General features: G+C 48.3%; 1 protein-coding gene across 7 annotated transcripts; it reads right to left on the minus strand.

Annotated features, from left to right (window-relative positions):
* secisbp2l (SECIS binding protein 2-like) lies at nt 1-23,789 on the minus strand. 7 transcript variants are annotated; one of them, XM_084437200.1, is made up of 18 exons: nt 23,619-23,789; nt 18,401-18,588; nt 15,380-15,707; nt 15,144-15,288; nt 13,665-13,891; nt 13,156-13,180; nt 12,941-13,050; nt 12,642-12,758; nt 12,448-12,561; nt 11,212-11,379; nt 10,941-11,082; nt 10,423-10,589; nt 9,814-9,946; nt 9,504-9,666; nt 5,447-5,667; nt 5,011-5,165; nt 3,712-3,931; nt 1-3,067 (listed from the first exon to the last, which is right to left on the minus strand). In XM_084437200.1, the coding sequence occupies exons 1-18, from the start codon at nt 23,637-23,639 to the stop codon at nt 2,406-2,408; spliced, it is 3,306 nt and encodes a 1,101-aa protein (XP_084293326.1). In that variant the 5' UTR covers nt 23,640-23,789; the 3' UTR covers nt 1-2,405. The 7 variants fall into 7 exon arrangements, with proteins under 7 accessions (XP_084293326.1, XP_084293323.1, XP_084293322.1 ...); XM_084437197.1 differs by having other exon boundaries at nt 15,120-15,288; XM_084437196.1 differs by having other exon boundaries at nt 15,120-15,291.
* Nucleotides 23,790-24,537: the final 748 nt, after the last annotated feature.

Raw genomic sequence — 24,537 nt, forward strand, 5'->3', positions numbered from 1 at the left:
TAATAACAGTTATCGTAAGGGGAAATCACCTCTACATGTTGCTAGTGCTGTACAGTTTGAAAGAGCCATCCTTAAATATCTATATAAAGACAAGGAACACGCTGAAAAAGGTACTTCATTCAACCATATTTTTGTCACATTAGTTACAAGATCTTTACCGGTACGGTATTTACATAGTGCAAAGGACACACTTGCTGACATCGCTCCAGAAGTACTTGGATAATAGCTGACAAAAAGTCTGCGCCCCGCGTACCTTCATCAAACTAGAGCGACCTTCATAATCACCAGCGCCATCTTGCCCCCCTGCGCTCATATTGCATACGGCCCAACATGTCGCGCCTAAACACTTTCCTCCATTCAAATCGTTTCCTATTATTTCCTATTAACATCTGAATGATTACTTATTGACATCTGATTCAAACTTGTAAAAGATTTTTTTTTTCCATCCGTCAAATGGCTTTAAGAACATGGTGATCGGTTTTTAATACACTGCAGTTCCAACATCTGTTTTATACAATTTTATTTACATGGTTTTGACTGGTGATGGTGCATAATGACAATGAATGTTCGCTTGGATTACACTGGTGTTGGCTCCTCCCCGGGGGGCGGGGCATGTCAGCGGGGGCGGAGCCTGTGTGGTGAAACCTGATGGTACAACACTGTCTGGCAAACACACCAAACAGACGTGTCAGATCACTACTACTTACAGTACGTAGACTCACACACACACGCACACACACACCCCACAAACACTCACATGGGCACGCAAACACACACACACACATGACAGCGAACTAGGAAATAACCCATGGACAGACTGGTACTGCTAGAGAACAACCAATCGCTAACCACAGGCCTGTACTAAACACAGAAAGCAGCTAGCAACTCCAGACTAATACAGTCAGACCCCCAAAACAGGTTCACACTTAGCAAGATCAATATGGTAGATTACAGAGTAGTAGAACAACCTTTACATGGTATATACATGACAATTTGTTCTAGTTTCAGTTACTGTTAGTATTATCGTTCCCAACTTCATTTGAACAGTGAAAGGGATACATACAATGGAACAATGAGCAATGTCAAGAACCAAACCGTGTTAAGATAGATGTTGTATGAAAGAGAGTGGTTTGGTGAGGCTTACTGTGAGTACACTAACCACAGACGGCCAAGAAACGGTCTTCCGACAACCAATCAGAAAAGGTACAGTACTTACACAAGCTCCTCCCACCCGCACTATGAGGAAAATGCACAACGCAAGCAGACAAAGGTAACACGTGAAGGGATGATGTTGGGTGCCACACACACATACACAGAGTTGTAAACCCTCTCAGCTGTGCAGAAACTCATAGGAAGCTAGGCGCCATTTCGGTTCTTCTCTGTTGTCTGTCACAGAGGTGGGTGGGAGGGAGGGGGGCGGGGCTCTGTGACGAGTGGCGGTTCATCTCTTATCCAGCCAGCCTTAGGCTCCGCCCCTTCCGGGAACACCTGGTTCTCAGCATTCAGTCACACACACGCACACACACGCACAGTCAACGTGTCTCCTCAGAGTTTTGAGTGTAAACCTTAAGGTCTGAAAGGGCGGGGCTTCCCTTTAGGAGATGAGACAGCTGTGGAACGCTGGTCCGTCCGCCAGGAGGGTGGGACAGAGAGGGGTCTTGCAGAGTGATCGGGAGAGATGCTGTCTGTCCGTGTCTGTCTGTCTGTCTGTGTCTTGTCTGTCTACAGTCTGTGGATCCATCGGTTACTTGGTCTGTCCTTGTTGGTCTGTCTGTCCGTCCGTCCGTCTTGTGTGTAGGTTGGTTGCTCTCTTATTGGCCTGTCTGTCTGTCTGTCTGTCTGTCTGTCTGTCTGTGGTGTGTGTGTGTGTGTGTGTTGGTTGGTTGGTCTGATTCCTGAGATTATGTCCGGAGGTACACACAGAGGAGGGTGCAGCTGCTGGTTCGAATGTGAAGTGTGTGTGTGTGTGTGTGTGTGAGAGAGAGAGTGAGCGAGAGAGAAAATGAGTGAGAGAGAGAGATGAAGTGAGAGTGAGGGAGTGTGTGTGTGTGTGTGTGAGAGAGAGAGAGAGAGAGAGAGAGAGAGATTAGTGTGTGAGAGAGAGAGGGAGAGTGTGAGAGAGAGATGAGTGTGTGAGAGGGAGAGTGTGTGAGAGAGAGATGAGTGTGTGAGAGAGAGGGAGAGTGTGTGTGAGAGAGAGAGACAGGGAGAGTGTGTGAGAGAGAGAGTGTGTGAGAGAGAGAGAGAGAGAGAGAGGGAGAGTGTGTGAGAGAGAGAGACAGGGAGAGTGTGTGTGAGAGAGAGAGTGTGTGAGAGAGAGAGAGTGTGTGAGAGAGAGAGAGAGGGGGATGAGTGTGTGATGGAGGCAGGAGGACGCGAACAAGGGAAGAGGAGTAGAGGCGACATCAACCAGTGATCTTCTTCACCTCCACCTGCTCCCTCCTCCCCAGCCCCGTCTCCGTGGGGTCAGCTGAATCCAACTCCTCTTCCTCACTCTGCCCTCCTTCCTCCTCCTCCTCCTCTTCCTCCTCCTCTTCCTCCTCCTCCTCGTCTTCCTCCTCGGTGCTGTCGTGGCTCTTCCCCAGCTGGAGGTTCTCCAGGGTCTTGGACACCCAGGACTCGATACGGCTGGTCAGGGCGGGCACCTCCACGGAGATGGGCTCGGGCGTGTAGTCCTCCTCCTCCTCGTCTTCCTCCTCAGCCTCCTCCAGCATGCCGGGCACCAGCGTGGAGGTGGTGGAGGTGATGGAGGAGTTGAGGTGGTCCCTGCAGCTGCCGTCCAAGGAGCCCGTCTCCGTGCTCTGCTGGGAGGCCAGCTCCAGACGGTCGTCCGCCCGGCCCTCCTCACGCTCGCCCGCGGCCGCGGGCCCCGCCCTGGGCTGGAGGGCTGCCGGGCCCAGGGTCAGGCTGGAGGCCTGGATGGCGGTGGGGGCGGCGGGGGCGTTGGAGGAGGACATGGCCGCTCCGGCTCGCTGGGAGCCGGAGGAGGGGACTGGGGCGCGGCTGGGCGCGGCCTCCTCGGGCTCCAGCGCGTCCGACGTCTCCACCATGCTCCTCCAGTTGGTCTCTGGGCGGGCAGAGGACAGAGAGACTCATCTTTTATGCCGGGCGCAAACTAGAGGATTTTCAAATCTTAACCGATTTTATAAACGTGGCAGACCACAGACATAACGATCATCTTAACTGATTTTTAAATATTTGAATCGTAAGAACACACACTCCACGATTCAGTCAAGACGCAGGACCGCACACTACACGATTTCAGAGTGGCCATTCATACCAGGGAAATGCGATCTCCTTGGCTATTGTGGGTTTCCGCTATAAATTACGTAATCATCCCGATTTTAAATCCTAAATATCAAACATGTTTGATATTAATCGGGGCGGCTCTGAGCCGATCGGGAGGTATAAGATTGGATCTTAGAACCCCGCAAACTACAAGAGAATCAGGGCTGAAACTCGCGGCCGATCAGCTGTCTAGCCCAAAGCCCAAAGGTCTACCCCGATTATCGGGAGGAATGAATTGGACATAGGTAATAATTAAATCGGCCCAGATTATCCTGTAGTGTGCGCCCGGCATTAGTTACATTCCCATCAAAACGGCATCGCCTCTAATGAATGTACCCCGTCCGTTCCCTTCTACTTGTGACGTCCGTTCCCCGAAAAACCACCGAAGCCCTACGACCTGGGAGAGGAGCTGGACCCTCTTACCGTACTCCTTCTCGTTGACCTCGGAGATGGGCTCAGAGATGACGGAGCAGAAGGAGATGGCGGAGGCGGCGGATGGGTTGCGGGAGTGACCCATGTGATGCGTGACCTTCTTGTCGTTCTTCAGGGCCTCCTCAGCCTGCTCCTGCTCCAGGGCAGACACCATGTCCTTATAGGCCTTCCTGGCCTCCTCCGTCAGGGACACCAGGTGGGTGAACAGGCCCTGAGAGGAGGGAGGGAGGGAGGGAGGGAGGGAGGGAGGGAGGGAGGGAGGGAGGGGGAGAGAGAGAGAGAGAGCGAGAGAGAGAAAGTGAGAAAGTGAGAGAGAGAGAGAGAGAGAGAGAGACAAGGACAATAATTTAAAAGAAGTTTGACTCACTTGTATGGCTCTATTCTATACAGTACTATGAAAAACAAAACAACGATTACAGCAGTATTACATCTGGGTTCTAACCCAGTGTGTGTGTGTGTGTGTGTGTGTGTGTGTGTGTGTGTGTGTGCACGTGTCCGTTGTAACTGCCGACATGAATGAAGATGATGCGAGAAATGCTTGGAAAACTCATGCCGACTATTTTATTGTGTGTGTGTGTGTGTGTGTGTGTGTGTGTGTGCGCGGCCCACCTCTGCTCCGGAGTAGTTAAAGATGCCCACCACGCTGACTATGTTATTGTGTGTGTGTGTGTGTGTGTGTGTGTGTGTGTGTGCGGTCCACCTCTGCTCCGGAGTAGTTGAAGATGCCCACCACGCTGACTATGTTATTGTGTTATTGTGTGTGTGTGTGTGTGTGTGTGTGTGTGTGTGTGCGCGGCCCACCTCTGCTCCGGAGTAGTTGAAGATGCCCACCACGCTGACTATGTTATTGTGTTATTGTGTGTGTGTGTGTGTGTGTGTGTGTGCGCGGCCCACCTCTGCTCCGGAGTAGTTGAAGATGCCCACCACGCTGACTATGTTATTGTGTTATTGTGTGTGTGTGTGTGTGTGTGTGTGTGTGTGCGCGGCCCACCTCTGCTCCGGAGTAGTTGAAGATGCCCACCACGCTGACTATGTTATTGTGTTATTGTGTGTGTGTGTGTGTGTGTGTGTGTGTGTGTGTGTGTGTGCGGCCCACCTCTGCTCCGGAGTAGTTGAAGATGCCCACCACGCTGACTATGTTATTGTGTGTGTGTGTGTGTGTGTGTGTGTGTGTGTGTGCGCGGCCCACCTCTGCTCCGGAGTAGTTGAAGATGCCCACCACGCTGACTATGTTATTGTGTTATTGTGTGTGTGTGTGTGTGTGTGTGTGTGTGTGTGTGTGCGGCCCACCTCTGCTCCGGAGTAGTTGAAGATGCCCACCACGCTGACGGGCACCAGCTTGTTGACGCAGCGTCCCAGAGCCTTCCTGCCCAGCGCGAACACGAAGGGCAGCTCCTGCTCCCGGGCCATCGCTATCACGTTGTACAGAGCCTCGTCCAGACCGCCTGCAACACACACACACACACACACGTCAATTTTTAGTAGTCTCTGGCAGTGTGGTCTCACACAGATTTTAAGCCTGATGAAGGCAGCATAGCTGCCAAAATGTTGGTTTTAGTTGAGTAAATATATCTTTGCATCAGAGCGTTGAGTGTGTGACGACCCACTTTATTTCCTCACTTACAGATGTCATTAGCCCACTGCCCTCTAGTGGGCGTTCTTTCCATTGTTAAACTGGTATTTTTCCATCACGCACAAATCTAGTCTTAAAGATTTGACCCCTGACCTTTGGCCTGGATCTTTTCACAGTTGGGGGAGATGAGGACACACTTGATCTTGCGCAGCTTCATGTGTTTGGTGACCTCGCGGAGGCCCATGACCAGCCGGCGCTTGGCCTTGGCCTTGGAGGGGTCCTTCTGGTAGACGCGCTCCTGGAAACGCACCAGCTCCTGGAGGAGCAGGGTCACGCCCTCGTCAATCTCCTTGTTCAGGACCTGGTTACAGTACCTGGGGGGGGGGGGGGCGTCGACACACCACACACACCCATTAACGCATGCACACACACGAATGAACACCCACCTGCACGCAACACCAACAAAGGAAGAGTTCTAAGGTACTACTTTTTAATTTAATTGGTCACACTTTACAATAAGGGTCACAAAAAAACATTAGTTAACTGTTACTAATGCTTATTTAGGGTTAGGTTTGGTTACTAATGTTAATTAATACATTAGTTAAGGTTAGGGTTAGGTGAGGTAACCTTAGTTAACATAAATAACATTAGTAAATGGTTAATAGAGACATTAGTTAACTGTTACTTAATGCTTAATAATGCATTAACTAATGCTTATTAATGTACCCTTATTGTAAAGTGTTACCATTTAATTTTTTTATCATTTATCTATAACAGACAAGCCAGATGTGAACAGTAAACATCCACCCGTGATGCATGTTCCTCTGTGGTAATGAAGTAGTTGAAACATTTTCTTCATGAATAAGAATATATGAAATGTTTTGTGTGTTATTTTTATTTTCATGTGCATAGCATTTAACTCCCAGAGCTCTAAACTCTAGAAAGGCCCCTGTGTACTTTCTTTCGATTCTGTAAATCCAGGAAACCCCACGAATGACTCTGCGTCTTTGTCGGGCTGTTGAGGAATGTGCACCAGTCGGGTTTTTTGTTTGTGTCGTGGCAACATGAAACAGAGTTACTGTCCCTGCATTTGTGAAACGTCTGATGTCTGCAGCTAAATCAGAGGATTCAGCGTAGTATGATACATATGCCACGACTGTCCACTGGGATTCGTTGTCGGAGAGACGCTCGTTAAATCTACAGTGCGTTGTTCGCAGTGCATGCCCGGATAATAAAGCACAGCTGTGTGAAGCTTGGCAGAGCTGCAGTACGTTCGCCCACGCCGCTCAAGAGAGATCATTTGGTCTCAAATGCGAGACTCACAGTCTGTGTACTACCACCGCGCAAGTCGACAGCTCAGTCGCCATCGATTGATCCTCACAGACTCCCCACCTAAGGTTATGAGTACCTTCATCACGGTTGGACACGAGAAAAATAATTAACCTGATCTACGTTGTGAAATATAACGACTATAACTAATGATAATTGTACCCACAATGCACCTAATCTCGATACTAGCCTATGAGAGCCCTAACATTTAGAGCAAGCACCAAAAAAGCTACTTAACACCTCAAGCTCTGAACTCTGTTGATTTAGACAGTAGACGGGGTCCTGAGGAGAATAGACTACACTGTTACTGAGACACCAATCGTAGTTTTTTATGTACAAAGCAAATATACTTGACAATGGGAAAAAATGAATTGTGTTGAGTGCCCCCAGGTGGTGGTCTCTGGTAGTGCGTGTGTGACGGAGGAACAAACGCACAAACTAACTACACAGGTCGATCTAACACCCCTCCCCCGGTTTCATCAGATGGGGGGACAACTGCCCAGGTTCAATCTGCTGGGTTGGTGAAGTGAATACGTGTCAAAACATTTCCTTACTGCATTTGTTGTGATTGGTGATGATACTGCAGTGTTCCTGGCAGGACCGCCCTCTTTACAAAATGGCCGACGCCTAGTATGTTCTCGGCGCTCATTTTCGGAACGATCGTGTGATCTGACCAGGAACACTCAACATGCAATGTCATCACCAATCAGAAAATATGCAATAAGGAAATACTTTGACACTTACAGTAAAGGGGCAGTACGTGATTTATAATTTCCTGTTAGACTTTGTGAAAGATTTTAAAAAATGCAACCGACAACCCCCCCCCCCCCCCCCCCAAGCCACTCCTGCAAACTGGAAGAAAATAAATGACACTTGCTAGGCAGGTACAGTAGGTACGTTGACAGGCAGGTGAGTCATCAAATAATTTCAAGGGAGCAACTCAAGGGACACACTTATTACAGTCCTGCGATTCCCAAGGATCACTGATTTTTTTCATTTTAGTGTCAGAACACTTTATTTATTGACTGCTGTCGGGATGTAATGAGAGTTGCAAAAATATAACAAAAAGTGCTTCTGAGCCAAATCTCACACTGCACCTTTAATATGCACTTCACCAACTCAGGCTAAGCAGATTTAACCTGGTGCATATCAATAATACAGGGCATTCAGAAAGTATTCACACCCCTTCATTTTGGTACATTACAGCCTTATTATAAAATGTATTAAATTCATAAATCTACACACCCTGCAATGAGAAAGTAAAAACTGTTTTTTAGAAATGTTGAGGCAAATTTATTAAAAATAAAAAGACTGAAATATCACATTTTACATAAGTATTCAAACCCAACATTCAAATTTGAGCTCAGGTACATCCCGTTTCCATTGATCATCCTTGAGATGTAACTCGATTGGATCAGTGGTTCGACAGGCGCAGTGCCGGTAAAAAGTAGTTCCATGCAGCAGGATACACTCCCATTCCGTGCTACGATCAACCCCATACCAAGGGGAGCCTACCATGCTACCAGCTAGCTACAGACAGCCTGCCATTAGCATCAAATACTGTACAAATAAAGAAAGGACAAAAGACCAAATGAACAGAATATGTTTGATATACATTAGAACCGACCTTATATGGTGAAGTACTAAGTAATGAGTCAATGAAAACCGATCTTGACTGCTTCGTTCGTGTCCCGATGTGGGTGCAATTGTTTCGGCTTGTGGCATGAAAGAAATAAACATCATGCATTTCGGTCTGTGGTGTACATCGGAGGAGATGGTTTGAATGGAGAATTTGACCTGATTGAGTCAATTCATCTGCCCCAAGGGTTGTGAGTAAAGCCTTCAAGTGTTTGCTGTAAAATCGCGACAAAAGCTGTGCGCCCAATCGCCCATCAAAACCTAACGCCGATTGAACTCAGCCAACCCGCCAGTTACTGATATATTTGTCAAATTGTTCAGCCAAACTGTCCAGCCTTAAGAGAGACCGGCAACAGCGTCCGACGGGCAGGCATAGCAACGCACAACCACGACGGGCACTGTACTAGTGGGAGAAACTCCCCAAATACTGTACAGATGTGCCCTGCCTCACCCCCAAGACTAGAGGTTGTAATTTCTGCCAAAGGTTCCTGAACAAAGTATTGAGTAAAGGATCTGAATACTTACGTAAATGTGATTTTAATTTTTTAATAAATTTGTTTTTGCAAAAAAATATGTTTTTGCATACTCATTATGAGGTATTGTGTGCAGATTGATGGGAAAAAAAGCTATTTAATCCATTTTAGAATAAGGCTGTAACATAACAGAATGTGGAACAAGTGAAGGGGTCTGTCTGAATTCACTGTATGAATAAAAAGAAAAATGGCATCCAGCACCAAACAGACGTCATCGTGGACTTCCTTCCTATCAGGAGATCTGATTGATCATGTGGCATGGCGTGAGAGGAGGGGCCTTGTGGTGGTTGGTCAGAGAGTTGAAATGGAGGGTAGGTTGGATCGGGGTGGGCTGGGACAAAGGGCCTACTGCAGAGGACACGCAGTGGACAATGCGCCGTTTGTGGCCTGCGGCTACATTGTGCTGAGGGGGAGAAATGCGCTGGACAATTTTGGTGCTATACTCTGTACAACTGACTATTGTGCGGTCCTCCCTTAAAAGAACCCGTTAACCTTTTGGACCGGCTGATGACAAAGCCGGCGCTCTCAAGACTTTGAGGGCGTCCGAAATATTTCTGTTACTAATCGTTTTCTGCTGCTGAGGCATAAAATGCCTCTTAGAATGTCTACAGAATGTCACTTTCTAGGAACTCGTTTTCCAAACCGATCAGGAGTGTGTGTGTGTGTGTGTGTGTGTGTGTGTGTGCGTGCGTGCGTGCGTGCGTACTCACTCTCTGAAACGACGGCTGTGTATCTTGGTGATGGCGTTGGAGGCCATGGGGCTGCCGATGCCGGAGCTGGCGGGCGAGCCCTGGGACACCGGCGTGATGCTGTAGGGAGAGTTCTGGCTGGCCGGGGACAGAGACGCGTCACTGGGCATGCTCAGACCGTTCTCTGCGGGGAAAACGGCAGTGGACAGGAAACAGATCAGACCCTGCACCTCGGGGAGTGGTACAACGTACACACGCACTTAGGAAACTTTGAATTCTGCGCCTGTGGAGCCTGTGGCCCCTGACCCTTAACCTCTGACCCCGTGCTCACCCTCCTGGGAGGCGGGCTCTCGTGAGAGGTGGTCAGTGAAGTGCAGATCCTCGTCTCCTAGCTCCTCTTGCTCTGAGGAACCGGGATCCACACACATCCTCCCCTTCTTCCCCTCGCGCTCCTTCAGAATGATCTACGCACACGCGCACGCACACGCACACAGACACGCGCACACACACACACGCGCGCGCACACACACACACACACACACACACACACACACACACACACACACACACACACACACACACACACACACACACACACACACACACACACACACACACACACACACACAATCTTTGGGTGAGCATCCTTAGATCCTCGTGGACCACTGAGGAAACGCAGAAATGCACCAGCCAATAAGTGAACAACGGAAGAATTTTTACAGCTCACTTTTCTGGCCCCCGGGTGAAACAGTTTTTTTGCTTCCCTCTGGAATATGTACAGTAGGAGTGGGACCTATGCCCCCCCCCCCCCCCAAATTGTTCTCTGTAAAGCGCATTGTGTTACCTCCGTGTATGAACTGCGCCTTACAAATAAAGTTTGATTTGATTTGAACGTTGCGGTCGTGATCGAGGGCCGTCCCTCTCTCTCATGTCCTCTCACCTTCTTCAGGGCGGTGGGTCGTTTGACCTTGGGGATCTCCCTCTCCTTCCCCCTCTTCAGACGGGGGGCGGTGGAGTCCAGGGCGTTGTGGGGGGAGGAGGAGCAGGGCTGCTGTTGACCCTTCGAGGGGGCGGAGCCCGAGCCGTGGAACGGAGCCGTCGTTCCCACTGGTGGGCGGAGCACAGCGAACACGCGGGAGCGAGCGAGCGTGTGTGTTATTAGGAGCTGCTCAATATGGAGGCGGTGCCGTTTTCTGTACCCGTGAAGTAGGCTACTGTGTCCTGTCATTGTCACCATCTTGTGTGCAGTATATGTATGTAACAATGTAAATACATTAGTTATTACAACTAGGTACTTATGTAAATTGTTAAGTGTTTATGTCTATTAATGTGGACATAAATAAATTATTCAAGTGTGTGTGTGCGTTTGTGTGTGTAGTGGAGTGTGTCCTGTCTTGTTAATGGTCCCTGTGCTCATATCATGGAGGTGTGTGTCTGTGTGCCAGTGTGTGTGTGTACCTGTGAAGGACAGTGGTTTAGTGTTGGTGAGCTGCTTGGCCCTCATGGCTTGCTGTTGTTTCTCCAGCGCAGCCAGCATGTCTCCCAAGTCCAGCTGGACCGGGGTCTTACTCTTCTTCCCAGCAGCCTTCGTCAGCGCCTCCTGCAGGTTGGGACAGGGAACAGCAGCATTGGGTCACACCACTGATCTACTGACATTAAAACACCCCGTTCTAAAAATTAAAATCTTATCCCTCTAGCCATATCTAGCTGACACAGTGCATGCTGGGACCTGTAGTTTCTTCTGCTCCATGCTGATCTCAGAGTACTCCTGTGCGGTTGCCAGGGCGGCAGCAAGGGCCTTCTTCCTCTGGCTCTTGGCCCTCTTGGGGACGGAGGTGGTGATGGGGATAGGGGTCTGGACGATGTTGATGGGAGAGTTCTCTGGCAGGTTGTCCAGCTGCAGGGAGGAGAGAGCACTGGTCAGTACTAGGGTTGCATATTTCAAGGAATTTCATTAATCGATAACTGTTAACCTTAACAAACGAGTCGATTAATTGACAAGAACGTCCCGCGTCGGACTGCGCTTTGCTCGCTTCATTTTTTTTGTCTTCTTCCGCTGTGTCATTGAAATTTCCCGGCATCCCAATTAGCCCTCATGTGCAGTCAGACCTTAAATCATGATTACATATCACGCAACTCCCGTTGAAAACGTTCGTTCCCCAAAAAAGTTCTGTTCCATTAACAAGTAATTAATCAAGTAACCAAATCTTACTTGAGTAAATTCTTATCAGTAATTAATTGATAGTCAATTAACTATTAACATCCCTAGTCAGTACGCTACAGGACTGGTCACTTACCAGTAAAGTCCCCGTGAATGGAGGCAAGTGACACAGAGGAAGGGGGGGGATTTCAAAGTCCTGGTCTCTCCAGGACACCAGTCTTACAATCGCTACACTGGTTTCCGGTCAGTTTTAGAATATATTTTAAGATTATTTTATTAGTTTATAAAGCACCCCACAGTCAAGCACCTGAATACATGTCAGGCATGCTTTTAGGATATACACCAAGTAGGTCTTTCAGATCCTCTGGCACTGAACTTTTAATGGTTCCTGGAGCCAGAACCAAGAGACATGGGGAGGCAGCCTTCAGTTTTACGCCCCCAGCCTCTGGAAAACCCTCCCAGAAAACATAAGAATGGCTGAAACTGAAAGTGAAACCTTTAAGCGAGATCTTAAGACATATCTTTTTAATCTTGCCTTTGTCATGTAGTTTTACCCGTTTTAATTTAAAATGTATTTTTATATTCACTTTTTATTTTTATTTTATTAACTGTTTTTACTTTCTATTCTCTTTTACCATATATGATCTGTCCCGTTTTATTTTCTTATTTTTATCTGCTATTTTAGCTATTTTTTAATTACATTTTTTAATTTTAATATTTTAGTTTATTTATTCGGTAAAGCACTGTGCCACATTTGCTTGTATGAACAGAGCTATATAAACACATTTGATTTTGCCTTCTCACCAGGTTCTTGGGCAGTTTGGGCTGTTGGACCTGGACCTGGGCCGGTTCTGGTCTGCTGATGCGCTGCTGTGCCGGCCCTCCTCCGGTCGCCAGCTCCGGGAACTCGTCCTCGTCCTGACGGAGGGGAGAGAGGAGGGCGTCACCGCGCTGCGTTTTGTCCCCGTGGCGTTTTCAAAGGCGTGGTCGCGCCTTACCTCAAAGTAGAGGGGCTCAGGGGCGAGAAGGGCCCCGGGGGCCACCCCTGTCTGGGGCCTCCTCTCTGCTGGGCTGGGGTTGGGGCAGAAGCGGCCGGGGTAGCCTCCGTGGAAGTCCTGGAGAGAGATGGCACGGTCGGGGTCACAGGTCAACTTCGACCCGACTTTCGCCCGCCCAGGATTGTTAGACCCACCTAGACTGAGGCTAGTTCAGACTAGAACCCAGGGCTCACCATGACAGAGCTTGTCTCGGTGTCGCCAGACAGTGTCAGAGGGATCTGTGTTGAGGTGAGACGTACCTGTGAGAAGTTTCTCTGGTCGGGGGTCTTCCCTGCTCTGTGGAAGGGGATGTTCCTGTCTCCCCAGGGCTTCTGAGTGGCCTGGGAGGCTACATTCACCCAGCTCACAGCTACACACACGCACACGCACGCACACGCGCACACACACGCATTAACACACGGGTCACAGGGCAGATGACTGCTGTGTCTCTAACGTAGTGTGAAGCATAGCTTACCTGTCATGACTCCAGCCTCGGCTCCCTGTGGAGAGGAGAATGAGGGAAAAAGGTTCATCTCTGGCAGTGTGCCATATCTGGGCTGATAATGAGTGTGAGAGCCTGGGCTACATGCAGGCCTACATGCAGGGCTACATGCAGGGCTAAAGGGAGGGCTAAAGGGAGGGCTAAAGGGAGGGCTAAAGGGAGGGCTAAAGGGAGGGCTACATGCAGGGCTACAGGCAGGGCTACATGCAGGGCTACATGCAGGGCTACAGGGAGGGCTACATGCAGGGCTACATGCAGGGCTACATGCAGGGCTACATGCAGGGCTACAGGCAGGGCTACAGGCAGGGCTACAGGCAGGGCTACAGGCAGGGCTACATGCAGGGCTACAGGGAGGGCTACAGGCAGGGCTACAGGGAGGGCTACAGGGAGGGCTACAGGCAGGGCTACATGCAGGGCTACATGCAGGGCTACAGGTGCAGGGCTAAAGCATACAGGGCTAAAGCGGGAGGCGGCCGGCGTACCGTGGGCGGGGCGCCGGGCTCAGCTGGACGCTGCTGCGTAGCTCCGGCCGCCTGGTTGTGTTTGGGGCTGCAGTAGCCGCTGTCGCTGTCGACGTCGGCCTCGCTGGCCCCCTGCTCGCTGGAGCTCTCGGCCGGGTGGGACGCCCGGCGCCTCCGCGGCCGGTTCTTCCACAGCTGCGGGCTGGCTCGCTCCGACGGGCACCACCCGGACGCCTCGCCCGGGAAATCTGACCGAAGCAGACGCAGACTTAACACCTCGGATGGGGGGATAGGGGGGGTTTAAACCACGTTCAAGACTGCAGAAGTCCGGTACGCATACACAGAGAGACACCCGACACGGGACTGAATTTGGACGTGTAATCTGCTGAGCTTGTACGAGGACTGCAGAGCAGGAGGAAGGAAGGACAATGTTATGTCATCAAACAGGATCGCCGTCATTCCCGGCATCGCCAGCCGATGTACGACAGTACGACATGCGCACGCCGACCCCACCGACTGGATCCTCCACATTACTCCCAGAATCCTTTGAGCAGGGTTGGGGTGTCCGAGTCCTCCTACAGCTGCCGTCAACAAACAGCCCCCTCGTACTGCGCGTCTGAATGAGGAAAGATTCCTTTCTAGATAAACATGGAGGTGCTGCGTGACTCGGAAAGCGTTTCATGTAATTAACGAGGGGGGGGTTAACGAGGGGGGGGGTTAACGAGGGGACTCTCCTAACCTGTATAACATCGATTAGATTAGAAAGCTTTGTCATTCTACAGGATACAATGAGATCAGGAGTGCTTCACCTGCTCAGCGCTAGAATAGTATATAGTACATAGTTTATAGTACATAGTATATAATAATACATAGAAGTGCAGACGGACCAATATAAAAATAAAAAGTGCCCTAGGTAGATTGAACTTAAATACTTATTGTACTAATAAAAATATGTCATAAATAATTATTGCACTGGTATGATGAGATGACTGATGACGTCTAGAGCCGTTTTTCCCCCCTCGGTCAGGGAATATCTGACAAAACATCCCTTGGAATGAAAACGTTCCCACTTCTCCCATAAAGTTTATGATGAGTGAGAAGGTCCTATGATGAGTGAAAAGACAAACGGCTCTAGGTGTTGGCTCTTCTCCAAAACGCAACTCTCAAAGCGTTCTACCGATCAGGGGGTGCAGGTCTTGACTAATGGCCCGAGAGACTTATCCTATGTGCTGTGTCTATAGATCTATAGATTAGGGACAGTCCTGCTCTTATATAACTCCTCATCGTGAGCATTAAGATGTTAAACAACAACATTGAAATCTGTAATACTTAACAGAGTTAAGATCAGAGTTAAGATTAAATCAAACACACTGACCCAAAGTTGGTCAACGTACAGTACTATTACATGACAGTCTATGTTAACAAAGCTATCGATGCACAGGCGTTATAGTTGTGATTGAGTGTATGGTACCGTACTGGTCAGGGCACTAGCGTGCATACCGGTCTGCTGCGCGGCGTCCACCAGGAGGACGGTCCTGGTCCTGCCATCAGGCCCTGAGGTACACACCTCCTTCTGCACCGCCACGCTCCTGGTGGGCGGGGGGCGACGGGGGGCCCTCAGGGGCTGGCACACACCCAGCTGCTGCTGCTGGGGAAAGCCGAGGGGGGTGGGGTTATATGGTGGGGGAGGAGTTATACGGCGGAGGAGACGGGATGCGGCCGGTGATGTCGCTTACCTTGGGCGGAGCGGCCGGTCTGACCATGCCCCTCCCTCTGTGATTGGCCAGTCCGAACGCCTGGCCCAGAGGGGGCGGTCTCTCGCCGACGTCGGCCGATACGGGGTTCACCACGCCGGCCTGCACGGGCCCCGGGTACGGCCCGGGGAAGGGCTGGTAGAAGCCCATCATGGGTGGGCAGGGGGCGGGCATGATCTGGTAGTAGGTGTAGTCGTTGGAGACGGGGGGCTGTGGGGAGGACAGGATGGGGTAGGCCAGGTACGGACCACCGGGACTGGGGGTGGGCTGCTGCCAGCGCAGCTCCCCTCCACTGTACATCGGGTGCTGCCTGTTAGGAAAGGAACAAGGGAACGGGTTAGCTTAGCTTAGCTCACAGAGGGAACGGGTTAGGTTAGCTTAGCTTAGCTCACAGAGGGAACGGGTTAGGTTAGCTTAGCTTACAGAGGCCCATTGTCTTAGGTGAGTCAGAGGTCGAGCATTTGAGCGTGTATTTGAGACGCATCGGTTATTGAACAGTGTTCGGCTTTTGGGCCTCGGTGCCGGCAGGCAGAGGAGTACATGCGGTGTGTGTGTGCGTGTGTGTGTGTGTGTGTGTGTGTGTGCGCGTGTGTGTGGAGCAAGATGGCGTGGCTTGGAGCTGATAAGGATTTCCACAGCCAGCGTTCTATAGCGGGCATTTCCTGGTATTCAAAGTGAAGAGGAAGGAAGCTGCCGAAGCGGACGTGTGCAGGACACAGCAGATCACGCCAGACAAAGAGAACGCCACTGGAAACACTGATTGTGGTCCTCGGTTTGAATCGCGGAGAGATGGGGACAAATCAGAACCAATCAGGCCATTTACAGTTCAGAGAAACCCCGTGGCTTGGGTCCATTACGCTGTTTAGAGCATTCGATGTTGATCTCTGGCTGTGAAGCCGGGCCAGGATATGTACTGTGACTCATTATAGTAAATAGTGGAGTGAATGGGTTAGGAGGGAAGGGGAGTGTTCACTAGAGAGAGTTTCGACCAAGGGAAGGGGGAGGGGGAGGCTGTGGCCCTGGAAAGGGAGGCCCTCTTTCCTCAGGCGAGTCGAAACAGCGACACTATCCGCTCTCCCGCTTGGCGGAGATGGAATATTCCTTGAGTGTTTGTCAGAGATAGGAATTCTCCTCTGTGAGTCAGAAGGACTTTGCTCGCAGCCAACAGCTTTCCTCTGTGGCAGTTAACCTCAGACCTCCATTCAAAGCAAATGTGAGGCAAACCGTCATATAGCACAGAGGTTTCCAAACCTGGGGTCCGGGGCCCTCCTTAGGGGGGCGCCAACGATCGCAGGGGGTGCGCCAGGCCTCAGATAAATTGAGGCCTTAATATCATATTTAGCTAGACAAATATTTGTTAAAGAATCATGTCATTGACATGTCACACAGCAGTTAAAACAAAATACATGATTATGTCTGATAGGGCCAAAAGCCTACTACACTACAATTCTGAATCGCGTCAACATTGACGTTGTACCCTAACTTATACCTGATGGAATTTGCCCCCACCCCACCCCACCCAAAGTCATTGTGAACCAGTGTGTGTCGACCTCCGTAGGACGTAGGCTGGACATCCAGTGTTGACAAATGATTCAGAATCAATTCATGAATCCCAAAATCGATCTTTTATTTAATGAATGAATGAATAAATGAAGGAATTAATGAAGTTTTTGGAAATCAGTATCGATACCCAGCCGTAGTAGGCCTGTTGATGTGTTGCATAACTTGGCAGTCATGTAATTAAGATTACAGCTAAAAACAAACTGGTTTTAGTAACACTAACCAAATTGATATTGAATCGAATCGTGATAATCGATTCTGAACCTTGTGAATCGGAATCGAATCGATTCTTGAAATTTGAATCGATACCCAGCCCTAATGGGATGGGTTAAGGCAGGGGTGTCAAACTCAAATACACAGTGGGCAATTTTTTTTAACTTGAACAAAGTCGCGGGCCAACATTGAACAAATGAAAATTTTAATATGGTCCCAAACAAGTTTTTCTTTAACATTGAATATGGAACAAGCAACGCTTATTACCATACAATATATAACTTAATAGTGCAGACATGCAAAATCGAATACTGGCGGGCCAGCTCTAGTAGTCATTTGGTATTGCCTCGCGGGCCAAATATAATTACACTGCGGGCCAAATTTGGCCCGCGGGCCAGAGTTTGACACCCCTGGGTTAAGGGCAGAGAGGCATTTCATCGGCGACCCGGATGCAAGTGTGTGTGTGTGTGTGCATGTGTTCCTATGCGTCGTCCATTGCACGTGTGTGTTGGAGTGTGGTGCTGTATGACAAATAAAGACTTCCCTCTTCAATTTTCTCATAGAACGTTGATTGGCTAGATCGTTTCCTGATCTAGCACAAGCGGATCTCTATTGAGCTTTGCCAGACTGATGAGTGGAGGGAAGCAATGTGACCTGATGAGATCAGGACGGTCTCGCCTGCCTACCCTCTCTCTCTCTAGCCCTCTCGCCCCCCCCCCCCTGCTGTTAGTGAGGGGAGGGCAGTGTGATGGTGATGGTTGTGTGGCGCTCTAGATCAGGGGTTTCCCCAGAGCCCCCCTAACTTACACTCGATGGAATTTGCGTCGCTGTTAACATCCAATCTGTGTGTATGTGCGCAAATTCCATCAGGTGTAAGTTAGGGTAGAATGAAGCGCTTCGCCAGTGTAGCAGTAACACTAATGTTGACACGATTCATAGTCTCTGATTAATTTCTTGATTTTATATGGTATTGTAGTTTATATGGTATTGTAGTTTATATGGTATTGTAGTGCCATAAATACAAGGCTTTTTGACCCTTCATCAGATATGATCAAGTATTTTGTAAAAAATGCGGTGTGACATGTCAATAACATGATTCTTTGTCTAGCTAATATTAAGGCCTCAAATTGTCTGGGGCCTGGCGCCCCCCCTGCGATTGTTAGCGCCCCCCTAAGGGGGGCCCGGACCCCAGATTGGGAAACCCTGCTCTAGATGTCACTGTAGTTGGACCTGTTGGGCTGGTTCTCCTGGACGAAGGGGTAGCAGGTGATGAGGTAGCTGGGGATGGGGGTGGGCTCTCCTCCTCCTCCTCCTCCTCCTCCTCCCGCCTCTCCAGACAGGCTCATGCTGACCAGGGTTCCTTCCGGACCTTTCTTCTGTGGGATGAACGGCTCCACCTCAGCTGACAGCTTCACATCCTGCAGAGACACAGAGGGAACCGCGCTTCAGACAGCTGACCGGCATCACAAGATGAGTGGGAGGCACACGGAAGCCACAGTGATATATCTCTTGAGGGAAGTGAAGTGAGAATCGCTCAAGCGGCCGATGACAGCATGCGATAAACAAAAGGCAACGGTTGGTGACACTATAATAAGTCAAGGGACACAAGTAGCATAACCGGGTGTGAAAAAGACAATCCCTCTGGAGAAAGGCTGTAACATAACTTCAGATGGCCTGATAGGCCCGACGACTTGACAAACAAAAAGCCTTGCATACCGGTTACTTAAAAGCAGCTAATTGTTGTGGGTTAATCATTGACATGACTTATGATTAGGCCTTCAGTCAACATCGCTCTCACCAAAACAAAAACTGGTTCTTTCTGTGCGATTGTAAAAACTAACACTGACAGCTTAATATAGCCTATTACTTAATATGCTACGTCCCTGGCACAGATAAGCAGAGTACCGTGTGAATGCACCAGCCGCAGAAATGTGAACCCTGCTGTGATCGGGCTTCCTCGTTGGGCTGATGACAATCGGAGCTGAGAGGAATGATGTTTCCTCATACTCAGCCAGAGGCAGAACACACTTCAAAGTTCATCATGTGACATGTCTCACACAAACATACAGTTATAGACAAAGACGCACAACAAAGGTTTAAGCATGACGGGCTGTATAATCCATATGCTTCAGAGAGGAATACTGAACTAGAATCACGCAGTGCCAGATCCACCAAGACCAGGATATAATGGATCACACGACATCGTCCAGACTTTACGGGTCAGTTAAATATAGCCACAAGACAGTCCATTGTCCCCATGGTAATTACAATGACTTCTCCTTATAGCTCATCTCTAAAGTCAACATGAACTGGGCTTAACTGTCACTATGATTACTCTAGACGGGGTGTGGCGAAAGCGCTCCGATGGAAAGGCATAGCCTATAGTAAATCACAGTCCACAAACTGTACCTCTCTAAAAGTTAAATGCAGTCCAAATGAGCCTATAAACCCAACACTGTAAAAATATGTAATCAACTGAGAAAACAGCATCCGAGCTAGAAAATGTGAGCAAGCTATGGTGCACTCACAGTAGGTGAAAGAGGAAATGTCTCCTGTGACTGGGTGTGCTTTAGTAGTCTGGTTGGCTGGCTGTGCCCCTTGATGAAACCCTATGGGGGTTCAGTGGTAGCAGCCAAGGCTGGGGTCTATACCAGAGGTCCTGGGTACAGCACAGGTCTTAGGCCAGATCAGGAGGTGTGGGTCACTGGAGTGGGCGGGGCAAAACCCATAACACAGCGATACACTGGAGGAGGCAGACCCTACCATTACAGATCGATTCATCGATTCAGATTTAAATGATTCAGAATCGATTCATGAATCCCAAAATCGATATTTTATTTAATGAATGAATTAATAAATGAAGGAATGAATAGTTCATTAATTCATCCAATGATTAATTCATTTTTGGAAATCAGTATCAATACCCAGTCGTAGTAGGCCTGTTGATGTGTTGCATAACTTGGCAGTCATGTAATTAAGGTTACAACAAAAAAAAAAACTGGTTTTAGTAACACTAACCGAATCGATATTGAATCGAATCGTGATAATCGATTCTGAACCTTGTGAATCGGAATCGAATCTTGAAATTTGAATCGATACCCAGCCCTAACACAGCGATACACTGGAGGAGGCTGACCCTACCATGCACCCACACAACTCAATAGAGTGGGCCCTGCCTTGCTCACCCACTGCCTAACCAATTCCGCTAGTTTAAACTAGGGTTGCAAATTTCCAGGAATTTCATTAATCGATAACTGTTAACCTTAACAAACAAAAGTCGATTCATTGATAAGAATGTCCCACGCTGGACTGCGCTTTGCTCGCTTAGTTTTTGCGTCTTCTTCCGCTGTGTGGTTGACATTTCCCGGCATCCCAATTACCCTTCACTATGGCGTGGGGCCCTCATGTGCAGTCAGAACTTAAATCATAATTACATTTCACGCAACTCCCGTTGATAACGTTTGTTCAAAAAAAAGTTCTGTTCCATAAACAAGCAATTAATCGAGTAACCAAATCTTACTCGAGTAAATTCTTATCGGCAATTAATCGATAGTCGATTAACTGTTACCCTTGTTTATAAACAGTGTCTTGGTGTTTATAACTGGTACTGTAGGTAGCTTTTTAATCCCAGAATACTTTGTCAAAAGTAAACAAGCCTTCCCCGAACAATAGCTCACAGAAAAACACTGAAGCCCTTTATCTAACCTACCTGCTCTCATTCCAGACTACCTTGACATTGTGTTGACTGTCAGCCAAGCTATGCTCTGAGACTCGCAGCTGTGGCCACAGGCTACATCAACCACATCTGCCACTCCGAGACCAGTGTGAGGAGAGTTTCCCGAGTTCAGAGCACAAAGACCATCCATCCATTCTCTGAAGCAGAGGTCGCAATGTATGAATTGAGCATCAGTGCAGCGGTGGTCAAACAACCAGCCATTGTTTCCTACTGCCATCGACTGTGGGCTGCTCTTTCTGACTAATCTACGGACGATGACTGTTCCACCCAGAGCCATGTGGGACTGAGCATATTCAGCACAATGGCAAGTTGTATATCATAGTGGAATATATCATGCAAGAGATGGGCAACCACACAAAACGCCTAATTCGAAAGATTCTATTGGTTTAGTCTAAGCTATGATGGGAGAAGCTGGTTGGTTTAGGTGATAGGGGAGGAAGTTACAAGATTAGGCCTTAGAGGATAATCTGGAGACAGTATGGCAGGATAATCTAATTACAGGACAAGCAATGGTAGTATTTGTATGGTTAAACCTTGGATCCTGGGAACACCTCACACACCAGGAGAAACCCAGCTCAAAACACTGCCGCAAGGTGCAGAGAGGGAGCGAGGCAACAAAGGGTCGGCTCTGTTCATCATTCAACCAGTGTGAAGTTGCCGGTTGTTTTGGGTTGCAAGGGTACCCTGTGTGTGTGTGTGTGTGTGTGTGTGTGTGTGAGTGTGTGTGTGTGTGTGTGTGTGTGTGTGTGTGTGTGTGTGTGTGTGAATAGCAGTGATTGTGGAAAAGGCATTGAGGTCAGGCCCAGATGTTGAGCGGACAGGGCTGAGCTGACCCTGAAGAGGACTGGGCTGGACCGGGCGCTTGCCGTCCAACCCATTGTCTGTCCCTCTCACATTGTTTTCAAACTTTCTCAGTTGGGAGGAGAAGGTTTCTGTTGTTCTACAATGGGAGTTAGTAGGCGGGCAGGAGAGAGAGAGAGAGAATAAGTTCAGAAAGGGAGATACAAGGGTGAGGGAAATAGATGAATGTGGATCTTCAGTAAATGATGGACTAGAAAATATCCTTCATCTTAGAAAACACAAATGATGATGCGAAACGTTAAGCCCTGTTTACTGTCAGGAATTCTGAGGTCACCCCAAATGCATGCGATTAAATTGAATCCGTTCACAGTCAATTTGTCATTTGTAGGGTTATATTGCAACGGCATATGAGAGTGGAGCTGGCTTAGCTAACTTACTTAAATCCCAGTTAATTTACAACGTGCTCAACACGAGCGAGTCACTGGAATGTGATTAATGCAGAAGAACCAGTCCTCTAGCGGGCGAAACTGATCGCAGACAACAACAAGCAACCTGTATAGCCACAGGACAGGTTGTCTGGCTAACTTTAATAACGTTACGGATTCGTGTCACCAGGTAACCACTGTGAAGTACCAGGTAACCACTGTGAAGTACCAGGTAACCACTGTGAAGTACCAGGTAACCACTGTGAAGTACCAGGTAACCACTGTGAAGTACCAGGTAACCACTGTGAAGTACCAGGTAACCACTGTGAAGTACCAGGTCACCACTGTGAAGTACCAGGTAACCACTGTGAAGTACCAGGTAACCACTGGGAAGTACCAGGTAACCACTGTGAAGTACCAGGTAACCACTGTCCACAAGTCGATATATATTATATTATATTATATTGCACTGTACTTTAGATTGTGATTCTTGCACTTTGCCTTCAGCACTAGATTATGCTCTTAGTCACTTGTTTTAGAAAGAAGATGCATTTGTGAGTTCTGGCAAGTAGTAGTACATTGGCTCTTCCTACGTTAAATGCAATTATTGTTAGTCGCTTTGGATAAAAGTGTCTGCTAAATGACTGTAATGTAATGTAATGTAAAAGTCAGTGTATCATTCAAGGCAGGTGTCAAACGCCACCGCTCACAAGAATGACAAACACGTCCAAAGACGTGACAGGAGATTGAAGCTGTCAACATGTTTGACAGGAGCTTTCTTAGGCTTTGAATTTGTGTGTCGCAAACGTGAGCTATCTATCCATTAACCTGTGGCTCTGTGAGCACTACTAATGAATGCAGCAGGTCTGTCACTTCCTAACCCGCATGATATAACTTCAATTAGACCCTAATAAAGCACAAACACAATGGATAAAACCCCATGAAGTGGTTAAAATAAAACTGCTAAAAAATAGGCTGATCACTTGCAACGTTAGCCGTGAAGTGCCCGTCTCTCGGTCAGCTAGTGCAAGGCAAGTTTATTTATATAGCACATTTCAGCCACAGGGCAATTCAAGGTGCTTTACATGAGACATTAAAAGCATTAAAACAAAAAGCAAGACATTATAGAGTGGTACTGTTAGCTAGTGCTAAGTGGTAGTGCTAGCAGGCTAGCTTAGCAAGAAACATGATACGATGTCGATGGGTTGGCTTCGTGCACAGAAACCCTCAATCAGTTGAACTTAATTCGTTAACCATGTGAAGTAGTTAGTGTAAATATTGATGTCTGCAACTATACGATGAGAAATTGGTCTAGCTCACTAGGTTGTTAACGTGACTTGGATTTGGGGCCTACGCATTTAAATGTGCTAGCGGAGGTTAGCCAGCTATGCTAGCACAAGTTGAGTTGCACCCTCTGCACAAACTCAAGCAGGCAAATCGATAACGTTAGATATCTATCAAAGAAAACCTTGTTTACCTTGTTTACCTTGTTGTCACCGGCGTCCATGTCAGTCCCAGATACCGCGACAGACCCTCATTGAGCACGCTTGGAGGTCAGGATATGGGTGCTTTTATTTTCTTCATTGTCAATGTTTCACCATTTGTGTGATACACACCTAGTTCCTAGCACAGACCCAGTCTAAACTGTTGCTGCCTGGTCGCTACGTTCGCTGGTAAGGCTTCTGCGTTCTGCTGTCATCGTAGAAATGGGAGTCATCTGGAACGGTGGCCACAGAGGCTCAAAGGTTGGTCCGGTTTTGTTGGCTCCGCCCAGAGAGCGCTGTGGCAGAGGATCACGTGATACTGTGTTTTTGATCGCATGTTCGTTCGTTCGTTTGTTATTTAGCAGGATTACGCAAAAACTATAGGACCGATTTTCACGAAACTCAGTAAAGGGGTGCAGCATGGGCCAATTTAGAACCTATGAAATTTTGGAGCTGGTCCAAATCACTGGGCGGATACACAAATTAAAACAAAACTTGAAGCTGAGGAACTGTAGACTGCTAAGCGGTACTTGGCAACTTTTTCGTCTCAGCAAAGCAGATCAAAGTAAGTACTCGTTAAATGTTTTTATTTCCTTCATAAATAAACACCTACTTTATATTTCCATTTATCGCACAAAGTCATTTCATAATTTTGCGGTCGGGTGTCAATTTCTTCAAGCGACAATCATCATCAGAAGCCACGTCGACAAGGTTTGCCTACCTACTAGTACCGACTGTTTTTCAACCGGTGTTCCGCGGCACACTAGTGTACCGTGAGAGATTGTCAGGTGTGCCGTGGAAAATTGTCAAATGTCAGTAATAATATTAAAATTATAATAATTATTATTTTGAGAATGACTGACTTATTTAGCCGACATGTAGGCTATGCAATCGTATGCAATCAAGTAGAAATCGCTTGAC

The sequence above is a fragment of the Borostomias antarcticus genome (genome assembly GCF_949987555.1).
Source record: "Borostomias antarcticus genome assembly, chromosome: 4".
Classification (NCBI taxonomy): domain Eukaryota; kingdom Metazoa; phylum Chordata; class Actinopteri; order Stomiiformes; family Stomiidae; genus Borostomias; species Borostomias antarcticus.

Bases quoted from the DNA above. Each gene is read 5' to 3' on its own strand.
- secisbp2l (XM_084437194.1), bottom strand. From the start codon at position 23,639: ATGGACGCCGGTGACAACAAGGTAAACAAG. The intron at 11,083-11,211 runs GTCCCAGCATGC...CCCAACCTGCAG, and splicing joins TGGAGCAGAAGAAACTACAG to GAGGCGCTGACGAAGGCTGC. The intron at 3,932-5,010 runs GTGGGCCGCACA...CCCTCCTCTCAG, and splicing joins TCAACTACTCCGGAGCAGAG to GGCCTGTTCACCCACCTGGT.